Below are 21,504 nucleotides of genomic sequence, written 5' to 3'. Positions count from 1 at the left end.
ATTTTGGCCCTGAATACGGATTCCAGATAGGTTATACCAGGTTAGTCTTTAAGAGAACCTAGAAGCCAAAAGTGGGGAAAATCAACTTACGCAATTTTCTTAAAAGTAAAGGTTTTTAATTGAGTCATTGCACTGCGACCCAATTACAGTTTTAAAATTGCGGCGATCCTGTGGCAATATTGAACATCCGAGGTCAGAGTCCCTACAAGGGCACTCAGCGATCCTGAAGCAATATTGAACGTCTAAGGTCAGCGTCCCTACTAGGACAGTCAGCGATCCTGTAGCAATATTGAACGTCCGAGGTCAGAGTCCCTACTATATAGGCACTCAGCGATCCTGTAGCAATATTGAACGTCTAAGTTCAGCGCCCTTACTAGGACAGTCAGCGATCCTGTAGCAATAGTGAACGTCCGAGGTCAGAGTTCCTACCCAAGTTGCTTTTCGTGAGACAACAGTGTAGACTGCGTTCTGACAACTTTAGCGACGTGCACGTTCGTATTTCTTCTAAAAAAGAAACTTTTATAATGCAAGGGATGTCACTGCGTTTGACTGAAAAGATCATGATACATTGAATTACCCCCCTTAACATTATAACCCCTGCATTATCTTTCCTGAAAGTAAACAAGTGTTTCAAGTTTGAAGTAATTATCTGTGACGGTTGAAAATAAGGGAAATATTCCCATACAGTCAAAAGAGGGACAAGCATTTAGTTTCGAATGAAAATCTATAAAAGCTTTTGAGAAATGAACCTTAACAAGAAATTCTAAATCGAAGAAAGGCATAACTTATACACGGTTACCTGCATTCAAATTGTGATAGTTACCAAGTATTCTAAATTTGGATAGTTTTTGTCAGAAAAGAGTTGACCATGGCCAAAAAATGCCATAACTTGGCAAAAAATAATTTAAGGATTTTATCTAATATGTAATATGTCATCACATTTTGATATTGATAAAGTATACACAGTTTAAAGTGATTACCTTTGAAAGTTTCTAAGAAAATGAGCCTTGACGAAATTTGAATTTTTTACATAAATTAGCTGGGATACTATCTAAAAAGATCATTAAGAAGCATACTCAGAAATAAATTGTAAATCTTATTGTTTGTGCATATCAAGCCAAATAGGAGTGCAAAGCGTTTTAACGCTTTTAATTTTTGTGCCTTTTCCACATTTAGAATATTTTTTCTGGAAAAAGAGAGCGAATGATCTAAAAATTTTGCACATAATTTTGATAATTTATTTCCGATCAATTCCACAGAGAATGAATTTTGAGCTGCATTTAGGTCACTATTCAGCGGCCAATGTGCACCTAAACGTACAACAATCGGTCACAATAATAAAGGTGGTAAGCCCTGTTAAGTATTGTTGTTGCCACCCTAATACCATTCCTACTCTGTAGGGCAACCAGTTGGGCCACCCCTCGGCTTCAATAAGGACATCGGCAGCTGAATCGTAGCTTGCGATAGAAGTTTCACTTCTTCCCAGCGACGAAGGGGTAGTTTGGTCTACAGTACCTGAAAAGCTCACGCCCTATGCCTTCTCTAGGAAGTGCCATATCGAGGGGAAGAGTGAAAATGGACGAACTGGTTGTGTTCAATTCTCTTACACGGCTTCAAAATATACGGTTTGGCAAATACCCGATGGAAAAATGAACAGAGGTAAATTTTAACCACTTCGGCTTCTATAAATATGACTATTTGTATGCTAGTTAAGTGGCTCTTATTTAAAGTTCTTGCAAGGGTGGTTTCTTCCTTATTCAACAATGAAGCATTGTATTATATCTACTTCAAATGAATTTTCCATTTGAAGATCATCTTGAACAATGTTGTCAACCAATATATTGTCAAGGAACAAGGAATATTTGATATTTTTTCGCTAATAATGATTGTTGAATGACCCGTATTCTGCTGTCTTTCCGCAATTTGTAAAGGATCAGGGATGCAATATAGTAATGATAAACCGACCAAAAGCAGAACCTTGTAGCAAACATAAATCTAAGTTTGATCATTTAGTCGGGTACATTGTATGAATTACTGCAGAACATCTTTTTGAGTTGCGAGTGCATGGACGCGGAATGATAGCAAATCATTGGTCAATAAATACAAGCAAGGCAAATGTAAAAGCAGTTTCACTATTTATTGCTATTTATTGTATACAAAAGTATTTAATACAGTAATTTATTATCTCATGAAAAGTACAGTTCTGATCAAATATAAACTAGAACTATCACTAAATGTGATTAATACCCCCACAAGACTGCTTCAGAAATGAGGATGTTAATAGTAACAGAATATCTTGTAAAAGAATTGAAATATAGAGTTATGGTTGTGGGCAATTAAGGATAGTTGTGGTTCTTGTATATTGCATTTCCTTTCAATGTGGTTGGCCATTGAAGAAGTTTTATTGAATTACTCTGTAATAAGTCCAGAAAGACAAAGAAAAGGAACAAAGGGCAATAACTCTATAAATACTGAAGATGGAGTTATTGTTCTTGTGCACTGCACTTCCTCTTTTTGTGCTTGACCATTGTATAAAGTTGTTTTGAATTTCAACCAGTATGTTTTAAGTTATGCTCCAGACAAGGAAAAGTATCAAAGGGCAGTAACTCTGTATTTTGTCAAAATGGAGTTATGGCCCTTATGCACTGCACTTCCTTTTAATGTCCTTGACAACTGTATGAAGTTGTATTGAATTCCAAACAGTAGTTTTCAAGTTATGCTCTGGACAAGGAAAAGTAACAAAGGGCAATAACTCTGTAATTTGTCAAGATGGAGTTATGGTTCTTGTGCACTGCACTTCCTCTCAATGTGTGCTTGACCATTGTATGAAGTTATATTGAATTCCAACCATTAGTCTTCAAGTTATGCTCCGGACAAAAAAAAGCAATGTAAAAGTAACAAAGGGCAGTAACTCTGTAATTAGTCAAGATGGAGTTATGGTTCTTGTGCACTGCACTTCCTCTCAATGTACTTGACCATTGTATGAAGTTATAATGAATTCCAACAATTAGTCTTCAAGTTATACTCCGGACAAAAGAAAGCAATGGAAAAGTAACAAAGGGCAATAACTCTGTAATTACTTTAGATAGAGTTATGGTTCTTATGCACTGCACTTCCCCTTACTGTGTTTGACAATTGTATGAAGTTCTTTTGAATTCCAACCAGCAATTTTCAAGTTATGCCCGGGACAAGGAAAAGTAACAAAGGGCAATAACTCTGTAATTAGTCAAGATAGAGTTATGGTTCTTGTGCACTGCACTTCCTCTCAATATGCTTGACCATTGTATGTAGTAATATTGAATTCCACCATTAGTCTTCAAGTTATGGTCCGGACAAAAGAAAGCAATGGAAAAGTAATAAAGGGCAATAACTCTGTAATTACTTTAGATAGAGATATGATTCTTGTGCACTGCACTTCCCCTTATTGTGTTTGACAATTGTATGAAGTTGTTTTGAATTCCAACCAGTAGTGTTCAAGTTGTGCCCCGGACAAGGAAAAGTAACAAAGGGCAGTAACTCTGTAATTAGTCAAGATAGAGTTATGGTTCTTGTGCACTGCACTTCCTCTCAATGTGCTTGACCATTGTATGTAGTTATATTGAATTCCAACCATTAGTCTTCAAGTTATAGTCCGGACAAAAGAAAGCAATGGAAAAGTAACAAAGGGCAATAACTCTGTAATTACTTTAGATAGAGTTATGGTTCTTGTGCACTGCACTTCCCCTTATTGTGTTTGACAATTGTATGAAGTTGTTTTGAATTCCAACCAGTAGTTTTCAAGTTATGCCCCGGACAAGGAACAGTAACAAAGGGCAATAACTCTGTAATTAGTCAAGATAGAGTTATGGTTCTTGTGCACTGCACTTCCTCTCAATGTGCTTGACCATTGTATGTAGTTATATTGAATTCCAACCATTAGTCTTCAAGTTATGGTCCGGACAAGGAAAATGCAACGGACGTCTGGACCGACCGACCGACCGCCCGACCGACCGACCACCGGGTGACTCCTATATACCCCCCCAAACTTCGTTTTTGGGGGTATAATAATCAATCATTTATTTAAGTCACATAATAAACAAAACAAAAAATTATCACAGATAACGAAACTTTAGTAAGAAAGCATAAATAAGATATAGGTACTTGTTAAGTTAAATTATATGCAAGGGCATTCTAATACATGTTTTGTTTATCTGGGAAAAATATTTTTTTAAATATGCCGTTTCCCCAGGGATAATCAATGTTATTAAGCAAATGTACTCCAAATTGAAAAGTGTTGCAACGCTATTCACTCAAATTGACAAAATAAAAAAAATAAGGCTGGAGATTTAAAAGACACTGGTGAAAAGAGATGTGAGCCCATGAGAAAGAAAATGGACACATGTGTGACAAATTCACTGGATTCCTCTTTCACAACAAAAACTTAACTCCATATAGATATCTGATTAGACAGCGTCACAAGAGATCGAAAACCAACAAAAACAAGAGAATAACTTTAGGCCTTATTCTTAGAGAACAAATACTACAGAAATATGGCTTAAGCTTACTTGCTAAACTGGCATCTCTTATCGCACATGAAAAAGATGCTTGTTAAACGACCGAGATTTATCATTACTTTTTTATTCATTAGAAAGCATAAGAATCAAGTAGAATGTTTACAATTTTTAACAGAGGTGTTGTAATACATGTAATACAAAAGATGTTATTGACCTCCTAAAAGCTATAGTGCAATATTAAACTTCTACATATGTCTATACTAACCAATGAAAAAGACCCTTAAAAATCTAACTGAAAATCGGCATTTAAACCTTTACAGTGGCTGGTTGACTTAAAACCCAAAAAATAAAACATATCCATTAAATTACTTAGCCCCTATATATATGTAACTGAAGTTCAATCATTAATAACTAGTAAACAATTAAAGTAATGCTCAGACCAATAAGTCTTAATAAATAACAGATCAAAGTTTAAAATGATGACTGATCAAAGCTTTTTCAAATCAATCAATAAAATTTGATCTAAGTTAAAAAATGGAACTTCTACAAACAATTTACATGAGGACTCTATACCAACATTTGGCACTTGTAATCGTGTACACCTTTTTGCACTCTGTGCCAAAATGAACAAGACAGAAGATTATAAAATCTTATTGCTATGTCAAAATGGTTTGTATTTTTGTATTAAATAAGGAATTACTCTCTTCGTCTTCATAAGAGAACTGATATACTATCACATAGGGCAGCTATTCTGTCAGACTTGGATTTGAGGTTTTCAACATTGATGCCAAGAACACCTGCTAGACCTTTCACCTGTAAATATAGGACAAAAGGTATAGTAAAAGTTAAATCTGAGATTAAACTAATGAAAAGATAGGATATAGAAAATCCAACAATATTGAAAATGCTAATAAAAAGATCCTGTGTTTGTTTAAGGTCTTTTTCATGTAAATGTATACAGTAAGGGTGATGTTTTGTAAAATTTAAATATATATATATAGATCTATATCTTAATGACAAGTAATCAAACGAAACCAGAATCACACCATGTACATCTCCACTTAGTAGGATTTTTCAAATAAATCATGCCAAAATTATGAACAAGAACTGAATGGATAATAAACAACTTCTCCCAATAGGTATGAAACCATAAACATGTCTTCTTTGAAACTTAAGAACTTGTAAGAGTATGCATTAATACAATGGATTAATGAACAATTAATATACAGATATTTCTATGTGTTTTTCACAACCTGTTCCACTGGCTAATTTATCTAAGAACTATTTATTTTAGCTCCTTAATGATCAATCAAGAAAAGTTAGGAGCTAATTTGAAACAATCTCAAAGTTGTTCCCTGAACTGCCTGGAACTGATGTCATATAAGGAAACATGGTCTTCACCAAGTAGTGCTAGAACCCAGGATCCTTCATTTCAGAGGTACACACTAGGCCACCTATTCCCTCCCTCTACCCTTAAACAATGAGGAAAAAGTAAATTCAAATGCACAAACCTGTTCATTAGACTTCATCATTTTAAGAACAGCTGTCAGGAGATGAAATGCTGGAGATAGAAACAGAAGTGTTCTCAGTGAATTTGTGTAACAGAGAAATGCAATAAAGATAAATTGAATAAAAAAAAGAAAATAAAAAAACACCTTATTATGGACTATGAAAATAACATGTTATGTTTTGAAAAAAAATACCTTTGTTAGAATTTTTTTTATATTTGGTTGTAAATAATATATAAAATATTTGTCTTTCATGCACTTTAAGTTCTAGTTTAATTTATAGCTTGCTTATTCCACTAGAATAGAGCAACACCAGTCACACATGACATTGCAGTCTGGTCAGAACCTTATTTCAGAGTATCTTTGGAACACTGTCAATCAATTTATTTACTTTTAAATATTTAAACAGCTCCAAATACAAGCAAAGTAAGTTTATGATACATATTTAGTGGTAGATGCTACTGAGGGGATAGATCTGATTAGTGTAGAGAAGTGTTATAAATACCTGCTTGTTCATCAAGATCTTTCTCTATACAATTCAATAGGGCACTTCCTATCTCTAACTCTGAATCTTCAGATAGCTATAGTAAAATAAACACAAGAGTTAAAGTTTCATCATGCCCGTTTAAAGTATAGAAGCACAATTTTCATTGTGCAACCAACATGCCATGCTTTCCATGATCATGTATCAAAACAACAAATAAATCAAAGGCTATGAAGTTCATTTAGATATTAATCAATGTTATTTCAAACACGAGAGCCATGATGACACTTAATCACTAACCTGAGTAGATAATTCAACTTCAAAAATGAATAAAATTTAGATGTCATTTAAAGTTTTTAATTTTAGCTCTGACTGCAATCTTGATCATCAAACCCAAACCATTTTAGCAATTTTTATATAGGACCATCCAACTACCATTTATTGTAGTTTCATCAAAATTGACCTCTTAGTTAATAAGAAGATGTTGTTAAAAGGATTTTCTATTTTAAGCTCTGGTAGCTATTTTTGTTTAGCAGACCGGAACCATTTGAGCAATATTTATAGAAAACTATTGAAGGGTCATTCCTGTATAGTTTTATCAAAATCTACCTGATAGGTAATAAGGAGATGTGGTTGAAAGTTTTTTTTCTATTTTTTTAGCTCACAATATATCAGTAGGAAGTGTTGTTAACATAGCTTTGCGGAACATTTTGTGGTCTATGTATCAATTTACAGTTCCATAAATGTCCTTAACAATGTTTTGTGTATCTTGTTCTTTAAAACATATTTCTCTACTCAAATACAATTACTTCCTTAAAAAATAAATTTCACCGCAATAATCATGGTATTCTGCAGTTTAAAGATATGGGTAGATATCACTCATTTTTACAGCATTAAGTTTAAGTAAATAATGCGCTGGTAAACTTGTTCAGGTAACCTTGAAGCCCTGTTAAAACTTTCACTCAATTGTATTTTAAGCTACATAAGAAAGAGAATTCAAAGGAAAATTATGTGTTGACAAATCTAGTTTCATCTATTCAAACGACACTTACAGGGAACACTTTTAGGGCTTATTTCCTTAAAATAATTTAACAAAAATCACTTTTACTCTCTTGATTGTTACTTTATTTCTAGTGTCAAAGTATTTCTCTATATCTCATGTAACATGTCACGGTTTATATAATAAATTGGAATGAACACTTAAATGTAAATATAATAAGGAAGATATCACACCACTCCAATCTAAAGTACATGTAGTTGAAAGAAATGGGAAATGAATGAAAATCAGGTAAAATATCTGAGTAAAAATTAAGTGATTCTGACTAAATGGTCTAATTTCAGTAAGAGTAAAATTGCAGCTATGTGTTTAATGTCCCCATCAAATAAGATATTGAGAGAAAGAAAATCACGTTGTGTCTTAATTTCCTAAAAAAAACATCATTAAACATAAAACATGTATAATGATATTGTAAAACTAGAAATGTGTCATCATGCCACGGATGCCCCCGCACGCAGCCAAAATTTCAGATGGTGCATTAATTATTCTTTTCATTTTAAGTTCAAAGCCCTTAAAACTTTTTATTGTTAACACAAAACATTTTCATACAATGTTCAAGGCACTGAAATAATTCAGTCTTGAACTTTTAAAAATAGCATATTGCATATTTGTAGCCAAAATAATGGCTAAAAGTATGAGTGCTGAAACTGAAAGTTCAAAACCACGACCAAATTCAAACTTAAACTGCTTATTCCTAAGATGTATCTATATTATTTTCAAAGTGAAAGGGACATAACTCTGCCAAAAATCATCAAACCATGACCAAATTCCAACTTGATCTGCCCATTCCTTTGACATATCCATATGTCAAATTTAAGTTGAATATTTAACACTATTGGGTAGATAATGAACAGAAACTGTAAATTTCATATTATTTTCAAAGTGAAAGGGACATTACTCTGCCAAAAATCATTGAACCATGACCAAATTCGAACTTGGCCTGGGCATTTCAAAAACATATCCATATGTCAAATTTGAGTTGAATGTGTTGTACCATTGGGGAGATAATAAACGGAAACTGAAAATTTCATATTATTTTCAAAGTAAAAGGGGCATAACTCTGCCAAAAATCATCGAACCATGACCAAATTCGAACTTGCCCTGTATTTTTTCATGACATATCCATATGTCAAGTTTGAGTTGAATGTGTTGTACCATTGGGGAGATAATGAACGGAAACTGAAAATTTCATATTATTTTCAAAGTAAAAGGGGCATAACTCTGCCAAAAATCATCAAACCATAACCAAATTCGAACTTGACCTGTATTTTCTCATGACATATCCATATGTCAAGTTTGAGTTGAATGTGTTGTACCGTTGGGGAGATAATGAACGGAAACTGAAATTTCATATTATTTTCAAAGTAAAAGGGGCATAACTCTGCCAAAAATCATCGAACCATGACCAAATTCGAACTTGACCTGTATTTTCTCATAACATATCCATATGTCAAATTTGAGTTGAATGTGTGCAACCGTTCTTAAGATAATGAACGGAAACTGATGATGACGGAATGACAGAATGACGGAAGGATGGAAGGACGGAAGGACGGAATGACGGAACAGGGTAACACTATATGCCCCGGCCATTACATGGCGGGGGCATAAAAAGCTTGGCTCAACAACCATGCTTATTTACATAACAATAAGGAAAATATATTTAAAAAATGTACAAAGGAAGTAATTTACACATTGCAAACGGCACTTACAATCCAAGTAAATTACCAAAAGGAGGTCATAATATGCAAAAATAGCCCCAACTGCATGAGTCACAATTCCCTCACTTCTCAGGCATATTTGCACAATTTAAGTATCCTCAATTAACATGTTTGCACATTTTTTGCTTAAATGTAAGTGACTATCTATCTTAATAATAGCATTCAAGAATCTATTAGATGACTCTTGTATCAACACTTAACTTCAATGTGAAAACTTGGTATACTCAATGCAAGTGGCCCTAAAATCTTTCTTAAATATCTCCTATAATCATTGTGAGACTTTTACCTTTCTACGTGAAAGATTATAACTGAGTGCTATAGCTGATGATGTAATTTCTGCACTTTCTGACAACAAGCCTGATACACAGATTATGTCTGTCCTCTGTCTATACCTGTCATGCAACAAGGAGTGTCCGGAGGCAAGGCTACAGCAATTTGTCATCTGAAATACAGAATATGTGATAGAGATTAGAGAGTTCACTACAAAATGTTGCAGAATAGAAAATGTGGCCATAGGACACTCATGCCCCAAGTTCAGTTGCCTGTCACAAATGCATATCAAAGAGAGATTTTACATAAATAGTGACAAACTGTGACCTTGATCTACTGACCTCAAATTCAATAAGTCATCTACTGGCAATGAGAAATGTTCCTTTTAAATTTAACAAACTCGGGATTATTCCTTCTCCAGTCATTGATCAGATTTTAAATGAAATATCACTTTGACCTTGTCCTAATGAACTCATTATCAAAAGGGTACATTTTCTGGTCATGGACAATGTCCTTTCCAAGTGACACAAAAAGGCTTATTCCTTTCAAAGTTTTAAAAGGACATGGATTTTACACAGTCAATGTGACTTGAACCTTTGACCTTATGATCTTAAACACAATAGGGGTCATGTACTGGCCATGACTAATCTAGCTTTCGAAGTATGAAGACATCGAAGTGGCTAATGAATGGATGAATAGATAAACAGGAGAACAAGTGCCATATCAAAATATAGCCAAAGTAAAGGAGACCTTAAGTGCCCCTACATGCATTATTTCAGGCATGAACAGGCACCTGAATAGAAACACACTATTACATAAATTAGCTGTATAGCTTTCTCCAATAAAAGAATCCAAAGTACCTGGCAGCATTTGGACCCATAGAAACAAACGGCAGTTGGTTTGTTGTCAATAGCATTATCCACCGGGCATTAAATGCCCCTTTCATTCTTAATCAGATGGATTTCAATTCTGATATACAATAATTAAGAAGCCAACAGGAATGCAAGCTGGCCTAAATCAAAAACAGGTTGCATGTGCAATTCATTTATGCCATTACATTTATCAACTCAATATCAACTCAAAATCAACTCAAAAGTATCATATTTTCTTTATCTGATATTCGTTCAGTCTCCTAGCAAAATCTATCACAGTGGTCAGAAGGGTATAAAAACATTCATATCTGTACAACAAGCAACAACAACTTTAAAACTCACCATCTTTAATGCACAAATCTTCATTTCTTCTGTGAAATTTTCAAAATGGTCAAGAATATCTGGAAACTTTGATTTTTTATCATGTGATATTAACTGTACAATGTCTTCCTTCAAAACCAGTCTACACAGTAGCTGTAGAGCATGTAAATCATTGTCTAGTACCAGTCTACATAATGTGGTCACATGGTCATGACCTAGACTCCAGCTGGGGTCTGCCTGTGACAGGAAATCATATATGTCTTTGAAATAATCCTGTACATTAGAGGAAAGTCCTAACTCTGAAGAACACCAATATGATAGACTCCTTATCTCCTACAAAAGAAACACACAAAAAAAAACAAAAATTACTAATTTAAGTAGAAAGCAAGTTCCTTTCTAATGCACTCAAACAGAATAACAACAAGCAACAGGAATGTCAGGGGCCTCTGCACAAGAGTATTTTTAGCAAAATTTAAATCTGACTTTAAATGTCAAGGTGTTCAAGGTCCATAATGCGGAAATAAAACAAAGGACCATAATTGGATCATAGCGATCAAATCAATGAACTCCGATAATATGTACTAGGACCCTTTGTGACAATGCATCTATGAATGTTTGGTTGGCATTGGTAAAGAAATGTAGTTGTGCACACAAGAAATTGTTACCACCAATACTGCTAGCCAACCGGCGGATTTTTACCAATCTAATAACCAGTATTTTCTTTCAGAGAATTGTTATATAAAAATAATGTTATACCACTGAGTAAGTAAATGGTTTGTGTGCCTCTTTATCCTGTTTTGACCGTGGAGAATTCCGTGACTGTCTAGTTGTAGGCGGGACTTTACTGCTTGGCTGACTGGTTGTAGGCGTGGCTTTGTTTGAACGAGAAGGTGGCGTATCAGAAAATAAAGTATGACCTCCAGTAGGCTGAACTGACATGGCGTCAATAAATGGTCGGATCATTTGTCCAAATGGGCTAGTAAAACAGATTGTATGTCCAGAAATAACAAGCATGTAAATGATAATTTTACCAATACTGAAATGTTTAACACATCAGAGCTTACATAAACCATTTATCAAATTCAATGAAATTAAGGTACAATGAAAATACCAATTTAAATCATTTCATAAATAGTTTTTAAAGACAAAAATTCCTTGCAAAAGTCTTCATACTTGAATATAAAATCATTCTGACAAAAAAATAACCTTTTATATCTGATGTCCTTTAATAAAATCATATATTTTGACTTTGACGTTTTGTTTTGTGTATTTTTCTGGTTTTATGCCCAATTGAACACTTTTCTAGGCAGCTGTTCCATCTAATTAGCTTTCCTGGATAACTTTACAGTAATTGCCAATTTCTCCAAATGTGACAAACTACTAATCCCACATGATTTATGAAATCAGTGATGAGAGACAAATGACTACTAGATTCAATGTCAAAGATCAAATTTATTTGTCGAGAGGAAATTTCCCCTTTGCCTCAAATCTATTTGTCATGGGGAAATTTCCCCTTTGCCTCAAATTTATTTGTCAAGGGGAAATTTTTCCTTTGCCTCAAATTTATTTGTCAAGGGGAAATTTTCTCTCCACCTAAAATTAATTTGTCAAAGGGAAATTTCCCCTTTGCCTCAAATTTATTTGTCAAGAGGAAATTTCCCCTTTGTCTCCAATTTATTTGTCAAGGGTAAATTTCCCCTTTGCCTCAAATTTATTTGTCATAGGGAAATTTCCACTTTGCCTCAAATTAATTTGTTAAGGGGAAAATTCCCCGGAAATCTCCACTTTGCCCGAGGATCAAACAAGCAACTCCTGGTTTACAAATATGATGCTTTCCCTGTCATAGAGCTAAGGTGGTGAAGGGGAGACTAGATGAAGATGGAAAGAAGATCTGGTTACTTACGTGCTCATGACCTCGGCTGGAAGCCCAGTGATAGTGGCTGGTATATCTTTACCTGTTAGGAACTGAGCCACCTCTGAGCTGAATGTGTTACAGTTATGGTCCAGTAAATGATAGCGCTCTCCCCTGAAATATTGCAAACACTAACCCTTCAATAACCTAATGAATTTACCATGCTTTGTGTTTGGAATAATCAATTCTAAGTTTAAGGGGTTTCATTCTCAAAATACAAAAATTGAGCAATCAACAGCATTCTTATTCTTCATATATTAAAATGAGAGATGAAAAGAATAAAAAAAATTATTAAATACGGTAATGCATTACTATTTTTTTTTTACTGGTAAATATTAGCCTGAATGTGAGAAATATATTTAACACTTCAACATTTTTCCATGCTCAATGCTCTCATTGATATTAACAAAGATAAATTCTTTTGCTTATAAATAAGAATGATTTCATTTGAGCAGAATTGTAAAATAATCCTGTATATCGTTCAAAGGTAGGTTCTTTCAAAATGTCCTGGCCACTTTTCTTTTAACTTTGTAACGTTTTGTCAGGGTTAGGATGAATTTTTATTATTTCATAGATATTGTACATTATACCTGATATGGCCTTTCTCATAAATAGAATATAATTTTTTTTATTATTATTTTAAAATGTTTTCCACTGGTTTATCTATAAAATCCCATATACCCAGCATTCCCCAAGCTGCAGAAAACAAGAAGGCAATCACTGCCCTGCTGTATGTAATACAATGTAGTTGAAAATATAATTCAGCAGATTTTGTTTTACTTTTTGTTAACAGGGATGACTTACAATCTTGATGCATATACTCTGATATATAACTTCAAACATTTTTTTAATTTGTAATCTTATATTTCTAGTTATTATCAAGGTATCGTGGCTTTACCGTACCTGAAAGTTGACTGAGACAAATCATGTAAATATTCCATAAACATGTCATAGGGAATCTGTGATTTTCCTAGATCATATATTTGTGTAGGCTGTCCTAATATTGTTCCTCCCTAGAAAATAAAACTTACGTATATTAAATTAACTATTTACCTTAGATAATATCATGAGATTTCTATTAAAAAAAATATAACATACTTTTTCTATCATACTTAGATGCTTGCCTTTAAAATCAATCTATTTACTAACTTCAAAAAAGCATCAAAATCCTCTTTTTTTATATTTATATTAACAATGTTTAAAAAGTTACAGGACTTGTAAAGGCTTATCAAAAACAATATGGCAATTTCCTCTTTTTCTTCTAAAATTTATTTCGTGACATTTGTATCAAACTATGCCATTGATACCTTAAATATCTTCAAATAAATAATCAATAGAACTGAGACTTGAAAACCTTTTTTTTTTCAACATTTAATCTAATAAATATTAGTAGAAAATCAAGACTTACCGGTGAACAGCACGTAATACCTGTATCTCCACCAAAAAAATACTCCTTGCCAAATACCACAATACCTGTGTGCCATACACCATCTAGTTGCTTTCCTAAAATCATATCAGAATATAATTATAGTACCATACCATTTATCCCTATGAATGATAAAACAGTCATGAATGAATGCCTTAAAACTATCATATCTATAGGACAAAATGACCATACCCATAAATAGAAGGAACCATGATGACACTTTATTGCTCATATGAGAGCATCTCCTCTAGAAAAATCTTGTATAGTTGGCCATAATGATTTTCCTATGTTTTGTATCAAGAAAACTCAAGTTTCATCCAAATCTGTCGGAGGGAGTTAAGGTGGAGATGTTTTTTTAAAGAAAAAGTTGATGATGCATACAAAGGATTGATCGCAATAGAAATCTCAATAGACTACCTTTGAGCACTCAGATTATCTGAAATATTAACAAATGTATATCACAAATTGTGAGAGGCAAAAGTCAACTTGTACTCCTAATTAAACTAGAAATGTGTCATCATGCCACGGATGCCCCCGCATGCAGCCAAAATTTCAGATGGTGCATTAATTATTTTTTTCATTTTAAGTTTAAAGCCCTTAAAACTTTTCAATGTTAACACAAACCATTTTCATAAAATGTTCAAGGCATTGAAACTATTCAGTCTAAACCTTTTAAAAATAGCATATTGCATATTTGTAGCCAAAATAATGGCTAAAAGTAAGAGTGCTGAAACTGAAAGTTCAAAATTTTTCCAACATTTAGGAAAGATAAGTTTGTCTTAAATCATTGAACTACAACCAAATTCAAACTTAAACTGCTTATTCCTAAGATGTATCTATATTATTTTCAAAGTGAAAGGGACATAACTCTGCCAAAAAAAAATCATCAAACCATGACCATATTCCAACTTGACCTGCCCATTCCTTTGACATATCCATATGTCAAATTTTAAGTTGAATATGTAAACACTGTTGGGTAGATAATGAACAGAAACTGTAAAATTTCATATTATTTTCAAAGTGAAAGGGGCATTACTCTGCCAAAAATCATTGAACCATGACCAAACTCAAACTTGGCCTGGGCATTCCAAAAAACATATCCATATGTCAAATTTGAGTTGAATGTGTTGTACCATTAGGGAGATAATGAACGGAAACTGAAAATTTCATATTATTTTCAAAAAGTGAAAGGGGCATAACTCTGCCAAAATCATTGAACCATGACTAAATTCGAACTTAAACCTGCGCATTCCTTTGATGTATCCATATGTCAAGTTTGAGTTGAATGTGTTGTACCTTTGGGGAGATAATGAACGGAAACTGAAAATTTCATATTATTTTCAAAGTAAAAGGGGCATAACTCTGCCAAAAATCATCGAACCATGACCAAATTCGAACTTGACCTGTATTTTCTCATGACATATCCATATGTCAAGTTTGAGTTGAATGTGTTGTACCGTTGGGGAGATAATGAACGGACACTGAAAATTTTATATTATTTTCAAAGTAAAAAGGGGCATAACTCTGCCAAAAATCATCGAACCATGACCAAATTCGAACTTGACCTGTATTTTTCTCATGACATATCCATATGTCAAGTTTGAGTTGAATGTGTTGTACCGTTGGGGAGATAATGAACGGAAACTGAAATTTCATATTATTTTCAAAGTAAAAGGGGCATAACTCTGCCAAAAATCATCGAACCATGACCAAATTCGAACTTGACCTGTATTTTCTCATGACAAATCCATATGTCAAATTTGAGTTGAATGTGTGCAACCGTTCTTAAGATAATGAACGGAAACTGATGATGACGGAATGACAGAATGACGGAAGGATGGAAGGACGGAATGACGGAACAGGGTAACACTATATGCCCCGGCCATTACATGGCGGGGGCATAAAAATGAATAAAAAAATTAATCCATTTACATAAAACCATACACTTTACTTCTCAGGTCAGTGAACTTAAACTTCCAGTTGTCATGCTCACATGGGCGTAACATTTTTCAAAAAGATTTAATAAAGATAAAAAAGATTTTAAAAAAAAAATTCTCTCTCTTCAAATGATAAATATATTGCTTTACATATGAGATTTTCTCAATCGATTCCCACAAGCTACTGCTACCTATTTTGTACTTTTAATTGTATGAGTCGTCAATGTTTATAATAAAAAATATAAAATCATATTAATCCACAGTCCACCATTAGTCTTGTGCACATGATAAATCCATACATATACAACTAGATCAATGTTTAAATTTTTCAATATACCTAAATCTGTTCAATAATATTAAGACACTTTAATATATGACAGGTTTATGATGATACTGATATGAAAAAGATAAAAAAATTAATGAAATAGAAATATCAAAATTGAAATGAAAGCATGGTCTGCCTCATCTCAAGTCACATTCTGCCCTGTACATGTACAAACACATGGTCTGCCCTGGTACCGCCTGCCCTGTCCTATGACCATCAGCCCGGCCCAGTCATGACATGTGCGGAGTTGGTTTAGGGCCGACATGACCTTTACTGGCTTTAATCTTACACCAAGGCTTCCTTATTGAAAATAATTTTTCAAATTCTGGATGTAGTCATTCGTATCCTGGCTTTTTATGTTTGAAAGTCGTCCTATAAATATGACCTTGCTTTGAGATATTTTTGCTTCTTGGCATTAACTTAGCCCAAAAAATTGGGCGCTTTAGGGCTTTTTTATCTCGAGAAATATTGAGACTAGGCATAAACTATAACAAGCCCTTAACGTCTGATATATTAGACTAGTTTTCAATAAGTTACTCTGTATGGTTTCAATTACCCCTCTTCTGTATACCTAGAGCACAGGAAGGGATCATTCCTCCTCAGCACTTGTACTGGGGAACAGAAACAGTGATTTTTCCCCCTGTATTTAAGAGCCAAATAAAGCCAGGTCTGTTTACCCTAGCCCAAAATAGGTATATTTTCACTAAAAATGCTATTATTTTCCCCTAAAATGCCCTGTGTACATTCTTCACTTAACAGCAGCTGACTTATATCAGCTAAAAGACAGAAAGCTGTCCAAATAAACAGACTCTGCTATGTACCATGTTAAAATAGAATTGAAATTCTCAGTTGTTATAGCAAGCTCGAAGAGCAGGCCCTAAGGGCCTGCTAGCTAAGCGAGCTTTACGGTAACGCGAGTACCTGCTAAGTGATGGTTTTGGAAACTTTCGTCCGAAGTACTGAAATGACACACCGCAACTTTTCGAATTTAAAGATAACGATAAAAACTGAGGAATTCTGACTGAAAACAGATGATTGTGTAGACTGGTCACCCGCGCACTTCTATGGGAGCCATAATTGGACAGGGAACCAGAATAAACGGAAGCAGTGAATAAAATACCGAATGACAAATGTAAAATAACAAGAGCTGTCGGCAGGACAGCAACGCTCGACTATTCTTAGTGCTTGATAGTAAAAGAGCCTTGATAATGTAAAATTTTAAAAAAAGTTAATAACAAAAGGACAATTTTTTCTTTGTTTTTTCTTTTCATATGTCAATGGACTTTGAAAATATTTGAAGTATTACAAAAACTTTAACGTAAATTAAAGTCGAAAAAGGGGCATAATTCTGTTAAAATGCTTGATACAGTTACCTTCTCCTGTCTGCAGGTTGGGGTCATGACGCTGAACAAGTGTGCAAAGTTTCAAAGCCATATGTCAATGGACTTTGAAAATATTTGAAGTGTTACAAAAACTTAAACGTAAATTAAAGTCGAAAAAGAGGCATAATTCTGTCAAAATGCTTGATACAGTTACCTCCTCCTCACAGTCTGCAGGTTGGGGTCATGATGCTGAACAAGTGTGCAAAGTTTCAAAGCCATATGTCAATGGACTTTGAAAATATTTGAGGTATTACAAAAACTTTAACGTAAATTCATAGTTGAAAGGGGCATAATTCTGTTAAAATGCTTGATACAGTTACCTTCTCCTGTCTACATGGTGAACAAGTGTGCAAAGTTTCAAAGCCATATGTCAATGGACTATGGAAATATTTGAGGTTTTACAAAAACTTTACCATAAGTGGTTACGCCGAAGCGGACACTTGGGTGACTACAATAGCTCTACTTATTCTTATCATATAGTCGAGCTAAAAATGTAAAAATGAACGATTATTTTATACTATTTTATGGTAAAAGTAAATCGAGCTCGCTTTGAGGCTTTGCCTTTTTCATATTAATTTGATTTTCCTCTTTTCTGATTAAATGCGCTATATTTTCTCCTTCAGGAAGCCACAGGTTGTTATGAAAATTGAAAAAAAAATTACTGAGAAACTTAAAAGTTAAATGAACCTATTTTTCACATCACCAGGAAATTAATGTGAGACTAACACATTATTTCAGGTGTCTACCATAAACTGAACAATTTTGAGTCTTTGCCGTCATCAGAGTCAGAAATATGTGAAGCTTGAAATTTGGCAATTCAGCATTCCCGTGTCTTACCACAGGAGCCTGAAATTATATCAAAAACAAAAAAATAACGATTTAAAAAAAAATCCCATACATATACTATAAAAAACACAAGGAAGGCAACAACATTTCCCCATCCACCGCCACATTTACCAGGGATATTCGTAAAAACGCATTGAATTTACTTCCGAGCACACTAAATCAATAAAGCACATTGAAATCTACCAGAAACACAACTTTACTCTTATCAACTATCCAACTTTTACGCCAATTGAATGAATTTATCACTGCTCTTCTCTAATCGTCGGTTCCATTGCCAGTTCAAGCGATAAACTCTTCCGTCATACCGTTATTGACCGGTCTTTAAAGATCCCGAAATTCTACCCATAACAAAAAAAGAGAACGATTTAAATAAAAATCCCATATTAAATACTGCTTTTATATATATGGGATTTTTACTTAAATCGTTTTTTTATTTTTTTGGGTAGAATTTCGGTATCTTCAAAGACCGGTCAATAACGGTATGACGGAGTTTATCGCTTGAACTGGCAATGGAACCGACGATAAGAGAAGAGCAGTGATAAATTCATTCAATTGGCGAAAAAGTTGGATATGTGATAAGAGTAAGTTGTGTTTCTGGTAGATTTTAATGTGCTTTATTGATTTAGTGTGCTCGGAAGTAAATTCCATGCGTTTTTACGAATATCCCTGGTAAATGTGGCGGTGGGTGGGGAAATGTTGTTGCCTTCCTTGTGTTTTTTATAGTATATGTATGGGATTTTTTTTAAATCGTTATTTTTTTTGTTTTTGATATAATTTCAGGCTCCTGTGGTCTTACCAATATTTTTTTTAATTGTCAACTCATCACAGTGCATGTCGCGAAAAGTAATAACAAATGAGAAATTCAGGAATTTCACCTACCTAAGAAGGCTTGCGACATTGTTCTTGCTAACCCTCTTGAAATATCATATATATACACCTTCACGTCATGACTTTCAGATGCCATCTCCAATCCTTTTCAGTTTATCAATTTTTGGAAATTTGTTTACTTTGACACAACCATTCGGAACTGCCTCGGCTATTATCTATAATCCGAAGACTGACGGAAAGGGCCGAGTAGTTGCGATTGTGCGCAGGGGAGAAAGGTCAGACACTCACATTGATTTTCCCATAGAATGGTCACTAATCCTATCTTAAAATTGAGTTTTCATGCTAAAGAGGTAATTTTTCTTGCACAATGAAATACATGTACCTGACACATAAAAATGTTCCTGTTATATAGGGGTAGCCAAACAATTTTTTTGCAAAATGACTTATTTTAATAGGATTACCCCCATTTCATTGAATTTTCTGCTGCCACCGCCGGTTAAATAGCGCTAAGAACCTCTAAAAGGCCTAGCGCTGCGGGTTGTGTGAGCTTGACATTGTATTCTCTGAGGCTGCTACCGCCGGTATTATTGCGTCAAGGACCCTTTAAAGGCCTATTACCGCGGGTTTGGTGAGCTTAGCTGTATTCTCTGACGCTGTCACCGCCGGTTTTATTGCGTTGAGGACCCCCTAAAAGGCCTATCACCGCGGGTTGTGTGAGCCTGCCTGTACTCAGTGGGGCTGCCACCGCCAGTTTTATTGCGTTAAAAACCTTTTAAAACGCCTATCACCGCGGGTTTTGTGAGCTTGTCTGTATTCTCTGAGGCTGCTGTCGCCGGTTTTTTTGAGTTAAGGCCCACTTAAAGGCCTATCACCGCGGGCAGTGTGAGCTTGTCTGTTTTCGCTTAGGATGCCACCGCCGGTTTTAATGCGTTAATGTACCCCTAAAAGTCCTATAACCGCGGGTTGTGTGAGCCTAACTGTATTCTCTGAGGCTGCATACGCCGGTTCTATTGCCTTAAGGACCTTCTAAAAGGCCAATCACCGCGGTTGGGGTGAGCTTGACTATATTATCTGTGACTGCAACCGCCGGTTCTGTGGCCTTAAGGATCTTCTAAAAGGCCTTTCGCTGCGGGTTGTGTGAGCTTTAATGTATTCTATGAGGCTGACACTGCTTGTTTTATTTCCTAAAGGTCCACCTCAAAGGACTATCACAGCGGGTTGTGTGAACTCGACTTGATTCTCTGAGGCTGCCATCGACGGTTTTATTGTGTTAAGGACTCACTAAAAGGCCTATCGCCGCCGGTTGTGTGAGCTTTACTGTATTATCTGAGGCTGTAACCGCCGATTCTATTGCCTTTAGGACCTTAATCTTAAAGGCCAATCACCGCGGATTGTGTGAGCTTGATTCTATTCTCTGAGACAGCAGCCGCCGGGGTTTTTTGCCTAAGCAGTACCTCTAAAAGGGCCTTCGCCGCGGGTTGTGTTGAGTTTACGGTATTACTTGTCTAGGCTGCAACCGCCGGTTCTATTGCATTAATGACCCACTAACACGCCAATCACCGCGGGTTGTATGACCTTTTCTGTATTCTCTGAGGCTGGCATCGCAGGTTTAATTCCTTTAAGGACACACTTAAAGACCTATCACCGCGGGTTGCATGAGCTTGTTTGTATTCCTTGAGGCTGCCACCGCCGGTTTTATTGCGTGAACGTCCCCCTAAAAGGCCTTTCACCGCGGGTTGTGTGAGCTTTACTATATTATCTGAGGCTGCCACCGCCGGTTTCATTGTGTTAAAAAAAACCAAAAGGCCAATCACCGCGGGTTGTGTGAGCTTTTCTGTACTCTCTAAGACTGCCATCGCTGGTTTTATTGCTTTAAGGACCCACTAAAAGGCCTATCATCGTGGGTTGTGTGAGCTTGACTATATTATCTGAGGCTGCCACCGCCGGTTTCATTGCGTTAAGAAACCCCTAAAAAGCCTATAACCGCAAGTTATTTGAGCTTGGCAGTATTCTCCGAGTCCGCCAGCGGCAGTTTTATTGCGTTAATGTCCACCCCTTATACACCTATCACCGCGAGTTGCGTGACTTCTACTGTATTTTCTGAGGCTGCCACCGCCAGTTTTAT

At 35.1% G+C, this 21,504-nt stretch overlaps 1 protein-coding gene across 1 annotated transcript; it reads right to left on the bottom strand.

The window, feature by feature from the left end:
- Positions 1 to 4,048: 4,048 nt before the first annotated feature.
- Positions 4,049 to 19,589, bottom strand: LOC132747645 (uncharacterized). Its single transcript, XM_060737082.1, has 10 exons — positions 19,431 to 19,589; positions 14,044 to 14,138; positions 13,539 to 13,648; positions 12,627 to 12,749; positions 11,480 to 11,699; positions 10,745 to 11,056; positions 9,547 to 9,702; positions 6,507 to 6,582; positions 6,005 to 6,054; positions 4,049 to 5,306 (listed from the first exon to the last, which is right to left on the bottom strand). Exons 1-10 carry the CDS (start codon positions 19,513 to 19,515, stop codon positions 5,205 to 5,207), a joined length of 1,329 nt encoding a protein of 442 aa, XP_060593065.1. The 5' UTR covers positions 19,516 to 19,589; the 3' UTR covers positions 4,049 to 5,204.
- Positions 19,590 to 21,504: the final 1,915 nt, after the last annotated feature.

The sequence above is a fragment of the Ruditapes philippinarum genome, unplaced genomic scaffold (assembly GCF_026571515.1).
Source record: "Ruditapes philippinarum isolate M1 unplaced genomic scaffold, ASM2657151v2 ctg573_1_1_1_1, whole genome shotgun sequence".
NCBI lineage: Eukaryota > Metazoa > Mollusca > Bivalvia > Venerida > Veneridae > Ruditapes > Ruditapes philippinarum.
This window is presented reverse-complemented; position numbering and strand designations above follow the sequence as displayed.